General features: G+C 40.9%; 2 protein-coding genes across 2 annotated transcripts in view; both read left to right on the top strand.

The window, feature by feature from the left end:
- Positions 1-302: 302 nt before the first annotated feature.
- Positions 303-2,946, top strand: LOC106455972 (poly [ADP-ribose] polymerase 14-like; the record flags this gene model as incomplete). Its single annotated transcript, XM_013907933.1, has 2 exons — positions 303-2,592; positions 2,886-2,946. Coding segments are annotated over exons 1-2 (2,202 nt in total), but the record flags the coding sequence as incomplete, so codon positions are not given.
- A 5-nt stretch (positions 2,947-2,951) lies between these two features.
- The window catches only part of LOC102212237 (poly [ADP-ribose] polymerase 15-like), a 17,848-nt gene continuing 5,825 nt past the window's right edge, over positions 2,952-14,974 (top strand). Inside the window, exons 1-12 of the mRNA XM_013907932.1 lie at positions 2,952-3,074; positions 3,161-3,227; positions 5,282-5,518; positions 5,942-6,160; positions 7,423-7,549; positions 8,071-8,220; positions 8,417-8,479; positions 9,506-9,688; positions 10,960-11,163; positions 12,849-12,973; positions 13,934-14,169; positions 14,251-14,532. Coding sequence (XP_013763386.1) covers positions 5,315-5,518; positions 5,942-6,160; positions 7,423-7,549; positions 8,071-8,220; positions 8,417-8,479; positions 9,506-9,688; positions 10,960-11,163; positions 12,849-12,973; positions 13,934-14,169; positions 14,251-14,532 — 1,793 coding nt within the window. The 5' untranslated portion in view covers positions 2,952-3,074; positions 3,161-3,227; positions 5,282-5,314. The remainder of the gene's footprint in view (positions 3,075-3,160; positions 3,228-5,281; positions 5,519-5,941; positions 6,161-7,422; positions 7,550-8,070; positions 8,221-8,416; positions 8,480-9,505; positions 9,689-10,959; positions 11,164-12,848; positions 12,974-13,933; positions 14,170-14,250; positions 14,533-14,974) is intronic.

The raw sequence follows: 14,974 nt of genomic DNA, 5'->3' as shown, positions 1-14,974 counted from the left end.
CAAGCTACAGTTGTAACCACAGCTGCCCTGGGGCAGACTGACGGATAGGTTAATTGATTACTCTAAATTGCCCATAGGTGTGAATCTGTGAGTGAACGTGAGTCTATGTGCGTCTATGTGTTAGTGTTCTGGCGACCTGTCCAGGGTGTACCCCGCCTCTCACCCTATGACAGCTGGGATAGGCTCCAGTGCCCCCCGCAACCTTGGAAAGGATAAGCGGAAGCGAATGGATAGATGGATGAAATAATTTGAATATGAAAGGAATTATAGAAGAATGTTTTATGTCTGTGGAGTTATGTCAGATAAAAAAAGGTTCAAAACCCCTTGTGACTTGGATAAATCTTTATAGAAACATTAAAAAAAAACCTTAACACCACTTATCTAACCTTTGCTTCTCTGCTCCTTGTTTGCTGCAGTTGTGGAAAAGATTTGTGTAAAGAAAGACCTCGAGATGAAATCTATCACAGTGAAGGCATATCCATACTACGAGTCACTGGGAACCGCCTTGTACAGCAAAGAACGCCCAACATGGAAGATGCCCGAGCCCTTCACAGAGCCTGTTCTCCACATTATCTGGAAATTCCTTGTGGAGAAGAAACTATCAGAACACATCAATGATCAGATGCGTCCACACTTCTGCAGAGTGGATTTGAATGACCCTGAAGTGAAACTCAGCCCTGTGCCAGAGTTTTTGAGGCAGCAAGGTCTGACTGCAGAACATGTAGAAAACTGGATGAGTAAGGTCCAAGATGCCTTCCGTTGCCTGATGTCTCAGTACATGGCATTCGAATGTCAAGCAAATACACCGGGATGGAGAGCTGCAGAGAAAGATGTCCGTTCAGTTGTGAAGGAAGATGCCATCCTGGTGCTGGATGCATCCAAAGGGGTTCTGACTGTTGCTGGCCGAGCTGATGATATGAAACGAATCAGGGCTCCTGTGGAGAAGATTCTTCTGAAAGCCATGAGTCACATTGAACGGCAGACAAAGAGCATCTCTGAGGAAATGATTTTGCCCCCTGCATGGTTCTACATCCTGAAGCTGGAGGGGCTCCAGAAAGCTGCTCTGGACATTTCTCCTGAGATGAAACTCTCTTATGATGAAGGCACCCAGAAGTTAACCATTACAGGACTCAGTGCAGAGGTCTTCGAGACTAAGTCATGGATCTTGGAGAGGAATGTGAATATGAGTAAGAAACAACAGAATGTCCCCCCATGTCTTCTAGACTTTCTCAGAACATTGGATCCCATGGACTTGTCCCAGGATCTGTTCACATCTCAAGGCATCAGTGCAGTCTACACCATCGACAACAAAGGGCTTCTCCTGTTGGGGAGTTCTGACAGAATCCTTGCTGATGCGGAAAGTAAGATGAAGGCTGCTTTGGCTCATCAGATTGTAAATGTGGAAGATCCGGAAGTTCTAAAACTCCCTACCTGGATGGACCTGAAACAAAACCTGCTGGATACCTACAACTTATCGAAGAAAAAAACTGTGGCCATTCAGATGCACCCAGAGAGAAAAATAACAGTGGCTGGTTTTGTGAATCCAGTGATAGAGGTCAGCCAGAGTCTGAGGGTATTTGTTGAGAACTACTCACGAGTTCAAGAAACCATTCGTGTCCAATCCTGTGCTGCTGTTCAGTTTATTGAAAAGAAAAGAACAGAGGAATGGTCCAGTATTGCCAAAGATAATAATGTTTCAGTAAGTTTTCATGTAGAGAGGCCAAGAATCAGCTTTGCTGGAGCTCGTCTTCATGTCCAGAAAGCCAAATCCTGCTTTATGGAACTGGCCAGTGCTCTCTTCACTGACACCTTAACTGTGGACAAGCCCGGAGCAAAGAAATATTTCCAAACCCAAGGAAGCATTTTCCTGCCTACAATAATGAATGAGTTAAGATGTGTTATTCTCCTTCGTCCAGAGATTGAAGAGGAAGAAGAAGAGGAAGTAGAGAATTATGGAGGAGAAACTACCCTGTGCAGAGTGCAGACCAACAGTGGAGTACTGATTTCTGTCAGTAAGGTGGACATCTGCAGCTTTGGTGTGGACGCTGTGGTCAATGCAGCTAATGAGGACTTAGACCACATTGGTGGCCTGGCTTTGGCACTGCTAAGGGCTGCAGGACCACAGCTGCAGAGAGAAAGCAGCGACTACGTCGCTAAAAATGGACGTCTACGTCCTGGTGACGCCATCATAACAGATGCATATAACCTGCCTTGCAAACATGTTGTCCATGCAGTTGGTCCACGATTCTCTGACTTTGACAGGAAGACATCAGTGTCACGCCTGAAGACTGCAGTTAGAGAAAGTCTGAGACAAGCAGAGATGGCCAACTGCTCCAGCGTTGCACTGCCAGCGATCAGCTCGGGCATCTTTGGTTTCCCTGTTGACCTCTGTGCTGAGACCATAGCCCAGGCAGTTCGGGAGCACTGTGACAGCCCACAAGGTCTGAGATCATTAACTGAGATTCACCTGGTGGACAACAATGATAGCACCGTCAGAGTCATGGCTACAGCTGTGAGCAAGGAGTTCTCAGACCTCAGACCTACAATGACCATCCCACAGCAAGCAGGCGGGAAACGAACAGGAGCTTCAGGGTAATGTTAAAGTTTTTTAATAATGAACTTTTACTGCATGCAACTCAACATTGGTTATATGATAAAATCCAAAAATAAAATAGACGAGGAAAAAAATTAACTTACTTTTTCTGTGTTTCAGCAACATCTACTGTAATATTTAAACTTCTGATGAAGTGTTAGCTTTATTTTGATACCAAGATAGTTTACACAGGGTTTGTGCTTGCAAAGAAACTTACATGCAGCATGTAAGTTGAATGTCCGCCATTTTATTAAAACAAAGTGAACTTAAAAATTTTAAAATTGTTTCTCAGTGGATATCACCGAGGTCGAGGCAAACGAGGTCAGAGCCAGTCACATGGTGCCAGTTGGTCTGAAACAGGAGGAAGAGGAGGAGGACGAGGAGGAGGACGAGGAGGAAGAGGTGAATCTTGGGGAAATCATCAGGGTAACAGGGGAAGCCAAAGTCCCAAGCAACACACCAGCCACGGAGAGCACGGAGGGTAAGGTTCCTCATCTTCTTTTCTTTGGTTGTATAAAACTCTGCCAGAGTGTGATGTCATCAGTGCTGTTATCTGATTGGGTGTAGGTTGGAGCAGACCACAGCTGAGGGATTGAAGATCATTCTGTGCAGGGGAAACATTGAGGACCAGACTGTGAGTACCTGTGGTGCTGTTTGGATCACGACTGAGAGGATTCTGTAAACTGCTGGTTTAGAGCTAATTATAACATGAGAACATAGAATTAGATCACATACACAGAAAAACCAAGATTAAAGGTGAATTCTAGATTATTACAATTTGTAGAAAATCTTTATAGTTTTGTCCTTTGTTGATCACTCTCTGTTGACCCCTATCTGACCACTCACATTCCTTTGCTTATCACACGTCTTTTTATTAGTCTTTACTTCTCAAACTTTGCAGATTACTAGGATAAACACAGTGCCTTGAAAATGTATTCACAACTCTTCACAACTTTTCCACATTTTGTCACATTTCAGCCCCAAACATAAATGTATTTTATTTCTATTTTTGTGAGATTGGTCAATCAAAGTAGCACATAATTGTGAAGTGTTTATACCTGGTGTTTTTATGAATAGAAATCTGAAAAGTGTGGCGTGCATTTATATTTACCTTTACTCTGATACCCCTAAATAAAATATTGAGTACTATCTTTACGAGTTACTGATACAACAGCAAAAAGAAACAAAGAGAGAGAGAGAATTACGATGCTGAAAACACAGAATCAGATCACTATTTACATTCACAGTTTGGCGTCAGCCCTCTGTGTGTCACAGTAACAGAGATGGTTTAGTTTCATCACAGTACAGAAGTGTGAATCGCTTTAATTATCTCTGGAATATGAGTTCATCCAACAGGAACGAAGCTCATTTCTGCTTTGGGTGTTTAGTCATCTCGGTTTAACAGTCTCTGGTTCCCGATGCCAACATCTCCACCGAGCTAAAAAAAACAAACCTGACCTGATGAGCAGAAGTGCAATGCAAACATTTCAGTCTGCTAAAACTGATCAGATCCAAAACGCACCCGTTAATGGCCGAGACATTCGCCTTGCTTACGTCATGGTCCTGGATCGGTGACCCAGGGTTTCGTGTTGTTATTAATCTTTGATTTCATCATGATTTATCATTGCTAGTCTCTTGGTTTCTGTTGTGTATTTTAGCTCCGTAAGTTCTTTAGTATTTCCTGATTTCTAGTCTTTAGGTTTTGTTTACGTGCCTCCCCTGTGTTCCTTGTTATGTCTACTCTTTGCCTTCCTGTCCCACATTACAGGTCTTGATGTTCTCTGTGTCTTCCTTGTCATCCTTGCCTCTGCGTTCGTGTATTTCCTGTTTTACTTTGAAAGTCTGTGTCCTATGTCAGTGTATTTTGCTTTTCTTCTTTTGTCTCCTTATGTCAGCTTAGCCCCAGCTGTGCTTCCCTCCTGTTTCCTTTCCCTCATTACTTCCTGGTGTATTTAAGCCCTGTGTTTTCCTCCGTGCGTTGTTGTGTCGTGCCCTTACACTGCTGTGTGTTTTCTCTATGCTCCTGAGTCCCATTGTTACTTCCTGTCAGTTCCAAGTCCCTTTGTTTCTATTTCCCTCGACTCACATATTCTGAGTCTTAGTGTCCTAGCTTCTAGTTTCATGTTTTGGTTCTTCTATTGAGTCTTTGAGTTTTTTTTAGCGAATAAAGCTGCTGCTTTGAGTTTACCTTTTGTGTCCTCAGTTTGGGTCCTCATCCTGTCTGCCACACAGCAGAACCACAACAGTTTACATCACAAAAGACGTTAAAATACAAAATCTCAAACCCATTAACCAGAATACAATTTGCAGTAATTCACATGTTTAAGATTTAGGTTAAAACAAAAAGTATAGTTATAACAGTCTGTGTTACACTGTTCCTACCATACATCTGTGAAGAATTGTTATCATTTAATGTGAAATATCAAAGGGGAAACCTTTACTCTGGGGCTGAATATTTGGCTCGGGGTTGTTTTTGCTGTTTTAACTTTTACAAAATCGAATCCGGCCAGCCTGAGCAGACGCCTGCTTTGCTGTAAGCAGTTTGGTATCGTCTGCCACACTGTGCAGACATTTAGTTCCTCGGCCATTTGGTTTTAAAAATGAAAATCATAAAATGTTTTTGTATTTTTGCGTGAACCGTTGATTGTTCAAGCCTAAGCTTTGTGCCATTTTGCTTTTGTTCCACAGACTGACGTCATCGTCAACACCATCTCAGAGGACATGAACCTGAGGCAGGGAGCTGTGTCCAAAGCCATCCTGTCAGCAGCTGGAAGCAGTCTGCAGGACGCCATCTACTCTGAAGCCAGAAGGGACACACTGCAAGACGGGGAAGTCGTCGTCACTGACAGCTACAACCTCACATGTCTCAAAGTCTTTCATGCTGTTTGTCCATCCTGGGACAACGGAGGCGGCCAGGCAGAGGAGGTGAGGCTTCTTATTGAAGGTTAGACAATTAATGTGGGTCCAGTGACGGCTGAATCTGTAGTAATGAATGTGGATGATTTAACCTCATTTAAACAAAGAAAAGTCAATGAACTGTAAGGCTCACTTACATGTTTCAGAAGAAATGTTTCTTTTTAATTGAATAATAAAGAGATAAACATGGGACCTTTTTGGACAAATAGCAAACATCGAGACAGAAAACAGTCACAGTACTTCAGACAGAATACAGAGAAGCTGAACGAAGTTACAGGAGAGGTCGTCTATATGAAGGCCTCAGATCACCACAGTCCTTTTCTGCTCCACATTCATCATGTCTGATACCATTTGTGTGGTAATACAGCATATTAAGCTTGTTATGATATCACTGAAGTCCAGCTTCACTTTATGTCTTATCTCTGTCAGGAGTTAACGTCCATCATCAGATACTGTCTGGTGGAGGCTGAGAAACGTCAGATGGCATCGTTGTCCTTCCCAGCCATCGGGACAGGACACCTGAGCTTCCCCAGAGCCCTGGTGTCCAAACTCCTGCTGAGGGAGATCCGCTCGTACAGCAGCAGCAGAAACCCTCGCTGTCTGAGAGAGGTGGTCATCGTCGTTCACCCCAGTGACAGCCAAACCGTGGATGTGAGTTTGTGCCTCTGATAGGAGCTGTTTAAGTGCTTATCATGTTCTGACAGTGAGCACTAGAGACGAGCAAACCCACCCTGTTAGTGAGTGAAAGCACAGAGTAACACACAGACACTGATGTGTGACACGGTGAGACCTGACCTACACTGTCAGGTGCAAAGATTTGTTCCAAAGTTTGTCTTCAACTTCCTGAGACAATCATATGAAACAAGTATATTCCCAAGTTAAAGACTTGTTTCATTGGAAAATTCTCTTTTGCTGCAAGAAATACTCCACTTCACTCCGTGTTCATATGGACTTACAGATCTAACACAGGGCTGAGAGGGAAAAATGGTAATTAAAGCAAAAATACACTGCAGTGCAAACAAGTTGTCATTGTCATTGTGTGGCTTTATTTTGAACATGTTAAAATAATTCAACAACAAAAGAAAAAACACAACCAATCAAAACAAAGCACAAGGAAAACAGAATAATCCTAATAAATAACATGTTCAAAAAGGAGTAGGAAGAAGCATACACGTGTCTAATCCCACTCCTTTCTTCTATTTGTACTAATAATTATCACTAAATACTATAATAATCTTTTTAATGTTGTACAAATATAGGATGTTTTAAATGTGATTCTCCCACGAAGTTGTTTCCAACATTTGTTTTAGAAGACAGCTTTCAGAATTTTGTCAGGAAGTAGGTTCTTTTTTGTTTTATACATAATTTGTGGTGAAAATGAACCAGATCAGTGAATTTTAGTGTTTTTGATTTTAAGAACAGGGTATTTGTATAATCTCCGTGACCTGTATCATGGATTACCCTTATAGCCCTTTTTTGCATGATGTTAGTGAGCATTTATGAGTATTGCCCCAAACAGTAAAGAATGTAGAGTGAGTTGCATTAATAACACATGACAGGTGATGCTTTGCTTTATGTCCAGACAAAAAAACAACAACAACAAAGTTTGGATCAGCAAGTTTAGTATTCATTTAACACCAGCAAGAAATAAAATAAATGTGTTATCCAAATTGGTAATTTAATCATTTTGTGTTAACAAATACAACAATATACACCCAGGTTGTATTTCAGGCAACACAGTTTGTTTCTAGTGACATTAGTTGAATTTGATGTGTTAGCTCCTTTTTTTCTTTTTTACATGGTCAACACTGTTTCATTCTGCTTTAGCAAAAACTAGGCAGTGCAAAAATAACAAAAAAATAAAAACTAGACAGAGATTGATACTAAATAGTCTTATAAATATTCTTTGTCAGTGTTTCTCCAGGGAGTTCACTGGTCAGGGTGCTGCAAGGAACATGCAGCATGAAGCACGTGATTTTAGTGAGTTACCAGGCAAGTTACCAGCTCATCAATCCGCCAGCCAATCACAACACTCCTCAGGTAAGAGCCTTCAGAAGTGCTAAGAGAGCACAAAAAACTCAAGCAGAAGCCTTCTCTAATACATGATTTACTGAGTATTTAGGCTTAAAGCACTGAATTGAACTCATTTAAAGTTCATCCAGATCAAACTGATGGTAGTCACTGTTTTATAAAGATCTAACAGCCCTGATGTGACCGTTGGTGATAAAGAACTGCTCAAAAATCTTTCTTTAGATTTGCTTCCAAAGAGTCTTTGTGGTAATTTTTAAAGTGGTCACATTTTCAGTCTAGTCCTTGAACCTCATCATTTTTTTCTTTTTGCCCTATAAATTATTCAGGCATAAAAAAGGCACCTAAGGTATGAACTGGTGTTGTCTAGACATAACTTGACACAGAAGCAGTTTTAATAGGTCATCTATCCACAATAGATAAAAGAGAAAAGGCCAAGTTACATAAAAATGGTGTGTGTGTGTGTGTGTGTGTGTGTGTGTGTGTGTGTGTGTGTGTGTGTGTGTGTGTGTGTGTGTGTGTGTGTGTCTTAGCCTCCTTCGGTCCAGTCCTGTCCACCTCCCTCGGTGTGTACCAGATGCAGATGGGTCAGCTCACCCTTGAGGTGTCATCTGGTGACATCACCAAAGACACGAGTGATGTCATTGTCAACTCCTCGAATAAAACCTTTAACCTTAAAGCAGGTCAGTGTTTGTTTCTCAGTGCTTATGCTAAAAAAACAAAAATATCCTCGTTTGTTATATGTATCAGTATATTTATCTCTACAGCTGAGTAACCACAGCTGCATGTATCGAAAGTATTTTGAAAATGTATTTTTTGTGGTCTGTATTTAATTCTCTGACAGTGTAACGTCTGACTGGACCTCTTATTGTTCCGCAGGAGTCTCCAGGGCGATCTTGGAAGGCGCTGGAATAGCAGTTGAGCTGGAGTGTGCTCAGATTGGTGTGTACATGGAACGACAATAATCAGTTCCCTCAGTACCTCTGTGCTTCAAATTCATACAGTTGAGCAGTTCTAACTGACGATGTGTTGATATTTATTTCCACAGAGGGACAGACTCGATCTCCTCACAACCCTGAACATAATTCATTAAATGATTTCTTTTATATTTCATATAGCCCCAAGTTTTTAGCGAAGCCTGGATCTTTCCCACTGTTTTCACTTTTCATCACATAATACGATTTGATATTTAAGATCACAAGCTAGATAAGTGAGACAATTTTCTACTTATGCTAATTATTTGTAACGCTAGACAAAGATGTGACAAAAACATGCACCGTATATTACTGACCTCTAAGCTCTAAGTTCAGTGAACTCAGAGACGACTTGAAACCTCGAACCTAAAATAGTCGTGCAAAACCAGCGACAATAAAAGTTTTTCCAGGTCTTTAAACATACTGTGGCTTCTACGTTCACTTTAACAGCGCCTGTGAATAATCGATTACTCACACACACTAAAACTAAAACTAAACGAATCAAGGAGAGAAAAACTGTGTTGGTTCTGTTAACACCACCAGTTACAGAGGATAGAAGAATATTACAGTGATTTCAAAATATCGTCAAAGGCCTTGCTGTCCTACATCGGAGCCTGCCATTTACCAAAATCTGTTTTCTTTATAACAGCTCGCTCTGCCAGACTGCCACCATAGGCCTACATTTACCATGTATGACCTATACTGATTTGCTTTTCTGATTAAAATTAACAAGCTGTGGCTGTCCTGATAAGTGGTTACTCACAACAGAATATCATCTCTGAGATTACGACCTTGCACTGAATTGCTTGGCTCTTGGTATATTGTCACACTGAAATGAGCCGACTGCGCGTCGTGTTTAGAAAACTGTGCAACGTTTGTAAATCCTCATTAAAGTAATCACACCTATGAACGCTATTTGTGCATTGTGCTCATAGACTGTTCTGAGTAAATCTGGCCCTTTGTGTTATAAGTGTTGTGTGTTTCCTCTCTGCAGTGAGTTCATTGGCTCAGCCTCGTGCAATGATCCTGACATCAGCAGGGCAGCTGCCCAGCGGGAACATCATTCACATCATCGGCCAGAACGACCCTGAAAACATTAAAGACATGGTTTACTCGGTGCTGAAGGTCTGTGACGAGAACAAGTTCAGCTCTGTGGCCTTCCCAGCCCTGGGAACAGGTCTGTACAAACTTTATACTCAGTTCACTGATTCACTGTGCAAACAGCTGATGGTTCATGGACGGTTCCATAAACCATCAGTATGGGTGGTGAATCACACCACTCTTACAAAGCTAAAGTCTGAACAGGGTTTGTGTCACAACAGATGTCTTTAATGCAGAGCTGAGACACACTAACTAACCCTTCTACAGTCGTGGCCAAAGGTTGTGAGAATCACATAAAGATTGGAAATTGGAAAAGTTGCTGCTTAAGTTTTTATAATAGCAATTTGCATATAATCCAGAATGTTATGAGGAGTGATCAGATGAACTGCATCGTCCTTCTTTGCCATGAAAATTAACTTAATCCCAAAAAAAAACCTTTGCACTGCATTTCATCGCTGTCATTAAAGGACCTGCTGAGATCATGTCAGTAATCGTCTTGTTAACTCAGGTGAGAATGTTGACGAGCACGAGGCTGGAGATCATTATGTCAGGCTGATTGGGTTAGAATGGCAGACCTGACATGTTAAGAGGAGGGTGATGCTTGAAATCATTGTTCTTCCATTGTTAACCATGGTGACCTCCAAAGGAACGCGTGCAGCCATCACTGTGTTGCATAAAAATGGCTTCACAGGCAAGGATATTGTGGCTACTAAGACTGCACCTAAATCAACAATTTATAGGATCATCAAGAACTTCAAGGAAAGAGGTTCAATTCTTGTTAAGAAGGCTTCAGGGCATCCAAGAAAGTCCAGCAGAACAACTAGAGGCTCTGAGTCCCACGGTAGTCAGTCGAGCAGGTGGAACAGACAGAAGGGAAGCTGAAGAAGAGCAGAGTGTACGAAGGGGCGAGTATGTGTGGAGAAGATCGAATAGATATGGAGGAGCGAGGTTATGAAGCGCTTTGAAAGTGAGAAGCAGGATCTTGAAATTGACACGGAGGTGAACTGGGAGGCAGTGGAGCTGTTTAAGAACAGGTGTTATATGTTCAGTGGATCTAGTTCTGGAAATAATACGAGCAGCTGTGTTTTGAACTAACTGCAATTTATGGAGGGATTTATGAGTTAAACCATAGATTAACCATTTAAATCAGCTGCGTTGGATCAAGGACACATCTCAAACCTGCAGGACACCGGCCCTCAAGGCCTGGAGCTGGACACCTCTGCCATGAAGCATTGGTTTTTTGGTGACGTGTGTGAGATTGTTGCTGTGCTGAGTTTTACAAAGTGTACTCTTCATCCTCTTTCCATCCTTTCATCATCACCATCATCATCCTTGTCTGCCTGTCAGGTCAGGGAGGGGTCAGCCCTTCAGCGGTGGCTGATGCCATGGTGGATGCAGTGGTGGAGTTTGTGAGGAAGAAACAGCCGAGGTTTGTTCAGAGTGTGAAGATCCTGATCTTCCAGACGGTCATGCTGAACCACTTCCACATGAGCATGAAGAAGAGACAGGGAGAGACGGTGGAGGAGAAGAGTGTCTTTGGCAAATTCAAAGGTATGTCATTGTTCATTGGCAGGGAAACCCAACTCTAGATGGTTTTTTCATGTATAAAACCTTTTTTTCTGCACAGAAAAAATATTTTAAAATTTTCTCAAAACATAATCCTCGTTTTTTGGTTTTTTGGTTTTTTAATGAAAGAAAAGCATTTCACAATAATCTCTGTACAGCTCTTTGGCTCTATACTGGAGATGAAAGTCTGTAAAAGCACATCACAAATATGTAAAATAGTTTGGAATTCATTCTTGGTCAATGTGTTGAAGGCAGTAATGCATCTGAGAGGGAATTTTCTTTCGGCATCCATTAGTCCCGTGATTATATTTAGAGCTGTGGCACGCTCTTCCTGCAGCAGGATGACGTTTGTGGGTCAGAGTGATAAAGGAAAATGTCACTGCCTTTATGGTGCAGCGTTAGAACTCTGTAGATCAAAGGAATTGGATATGTAATAATATAAATAGATATATGATGATAATAACAATAATAACAGTCTCACATTCACTACAGCCAACCCCAAATTCAAAAAAGTTGGGACACTGCATGAAATATAAATAAATAAATGGAATGATCTGCACAATAGAACACAGAAAACATATCAAGTGTTTAAACTAAAAATAAAAAGTACCATTTCAAGAAATGTTGGGACAGGGCCACGTTTCCCACTAAGTAGCATCTGTTCCTCTTTTACTCTGTAAATGTCTGGGAGCTGAGGAGAGCAGCTGCTGGACTTCTGGGAGAGGAATGTTGTCCCATCCTTGTCTCATAAAAGGATTCTAGTTGCTCAGCATACTCCTAGAGCCTCCATCCAGTTTAAATGAAGTTTGATCCAGAGAAGATGGCAGCATCTCTGTATCATATTCTCATATGACCTCTGCATGATGGAGCTTTCACCTGCATGTGTGGGTGCAGGCAGTGATTTACAGACGTGTTCCTGAGCCTCTGCACTGATCTCCATCCCAGAATCATGTTTGTAATGCAACGCTGCCTGATGACTTGAAGATCAAGATGAAGATTAAGAAAATCCAGTGTTTTCCACCTTATCAGAGAGATTTCTCCAGATTCGCTTCACTGAAAAACATTATTCTGACATTTTTCCATAATTTGTAGACAGTTTTTTGCAGATTGGTGAACCTCTGCCCATCTTTACTTCTGAGAAACTCGGCCTCTCTAAGATGCTCTTTGTACACCCATTAATAAACTGACCTGTTACCAATTAAACTTAATAGTCACAGGATGTTCCTCGAGCTTTTTGTTTTTATTACCACTTCCTTTTCCAGCCTTTTGTTGCCCCCTTCCTACCCCAACTTTGAGACATGTTGCTGCCATAAAAATCAAAATTAGCCCATATTTTTCTTAAAGTGGTACATTTCCTCAGTCTAAATATTTAAGGAGTTTATGTTCTGTTGTTAGTTGAAAATTATTGCATTTGGTTTTTATTTACATTTCACAACACTCTGTTTTATTTTTTTCTTTGTTTCTTTAAATTTTGGTTGCACTTGGTTACATAAACACATTAGATAAGAACTGTAGCCAAAAGTGATGGTGACAGATTGCGCCTATAAACCTATAAAATGAGTGCGAAACAGCCCATCAGGTCAGCTGAATCAGTTGTTTATTTTAAAGTTCAGGCTATATGAGGCTTTATTATGTATACATGTAGTTTTATTATTGTTTTATTGTTTCAGCAAAATTTCGTCAAGTCGCTTCAGTTCTGGGATTCGGGTCAGAAGAGTCCAGCCCTGTTGACTTAGTTCTGGAGAGGGAAGAGTTTGAGCCCACAGTGTTTCAGCTGTGTGCCGACGACAACAAGGTACACATACGTTTTATACTTTATTCCAACAATATTTAAAATTTTGCAGGGCAAGGCTTCCCACATCAAACAAAATAACTGAACTTGCAAATTTTTGTGCGAAATCAAAAGACACAATGAATCAAAGCCTGTATGGTTTTAAAAAATCCCCTCAGATTCTGTCAGATTCAAACTTTACAAAAAATTTACCATGGAGCACATTTTACATCGTGGGCCACAGGCCAGGCCCTTTCTCTCAGTTTAGAGAGAAAGGGCACATTCAATATAAAAAGAAGTGCAAGTTAAACTGCAGCTAATGATTATTTTAGCAAGTGTTGTACTGATCATTGCTTAATCAAGAAATCGGATAAGAAATGCATTTGTCTTATTAAAGAGCAATAATAAATATTTAAAAGGGAAAAAAAAGAATGAACTGCTCGTTGGTTTCTATTTTAGAACTTGCAATATTTAAAAACCCTCAGGCCATCAGCTCAGAGTTTAATGGCCCATTTATGTTTTTGATGCCCTGTGAAAAAAGCTTTTGTTTTTATATTTTTTTTAATTAATGCAATTTAATTAACACAGTATTTTATATTATTTCATTTTCAATCTGAAAAATGTTACAAAAGCCTTGAAACAAATACGGTCAAGTACACCTCATGTCCCCCTTTAGACTCACCCCTGTTTACTGCAGACATCACTTCCATGTCATAAAGGACGGCTGCCGTCAGCCTTCAGCGAGCTGTATGATTTAAACATATATCAGACTAAGTTAATAATTCATCTGCATATTTTAATTGTCTTCTGGAGCTTCCTGCAGATTTTTCACAGAGTTCACATTTATTTACTTCAAAGCTTGTTGATCAGGAGCTTTTCAGGACTAGTTTTTTCCCAGTAAATGTTTTAATGGGCGATTATTATTTTATCAAAATGTGTTGATGCCTGTAACTAAAATGTACCACGATTTCTCCAACCCTGCAGGCTCTAAGTCAAGCCAAGAAAAGGATTAATGACCTGATTGTTGCTGAGCAGGCACAGAAAACCATCTCTGACCCGTTCATTAGTCAGCTGTCACAGGCTGACATGGAGGAGCTGAAGGCTCTGCAGAGGGAACTGACGGTCAGCATCCGTCTGGACAAAGGAGCAGAAGACCAGGACCCCGAGATCCACCTGGAGGGTCTGACCAGAGACGTGTTCACTGCTGAGTCTGCAGTCAGGTCAGCAAACAGAGACGTAAATGTATTTCAAGAATGTTCAGTGCAAAGTCTGAACACATTTTTCTATTTGATGACCATCAGGGACATCATCCGAAAGGTGGAGAGGGCGGAGAACTCAAAGAGACAGGCTTTGTTAGTGAGCAGCCTGGTAGAGTGGCAGTTTATAGGCCGCAGTGGTTCAATGGTGCCGTTTGATATTTACACCAACCTCAAACTGGAGGAGGCGCTAGAGAAGAAACAAAAGGTGACGATCAAGATCAATGATGAAACGTACACCGCTGATCCAGGACTTAGAAAAGCAGTTTCAGCAAAGAGGCGTAATGTAGAGCTTCTTCGGAAAGACCTTAAAGGTGAGTCACTTATGTGCATGTAGTACTTATGTAACCATTTGTATTTTCCAAAGTAAAACCTTCATGAAAGACTAAGTGGCGAGTTCTGACATCTTCCCTTAAAATGTTTAGAATTCTAAAGAAAAGGAGGGAAAAACTAATAGAAAAAAAAAAACTTATAAAAACCCTGAGAACAGGTGACCACAGTCCTAAAGTACAGTCATGGCCAAAGGTTTTGAGAATCACATAAATATTGGAAATTGGAAAAGTTGCTGCTTAACCCTTGTGTGGTGTTCGTATTTTTGTTACTCAGCCAGTGTTCATGGGTCTGGTGGACCCGCTAGAGTTTTGGCTTTCCAAATTAACACTATCAAACAATTTTATGTTAAATTACTCAACAGATGTTTACTTCATCCCAATTACAAGACATATGAACAGCAAACATGGTTATTTTTTTCCCTTTACCTTTGTTAGAT

This window comes from Pundamilia nyererei, unplaced genomic scaffold (assembly GCF_000239375.1).
Source record: "Pundamilia nyererei isolate P.nyererei 1_Seehausen unplaced genomic scaffold, PunNye1.0 scaffold00619, whole genome shotgun sequence".
Taxonomy (NCBI): domain Eukaryota; kingdom Metazoa; phylum Chordata; class Actinopteri; order Cichliformes; family Cichlidae; genus Pundamilia; species Pundamilia nyererei.
Note: the sequence above shows the minus strand (reverse complement) of the source record. Positions and strands in the feature narration are given on the sequence as shown.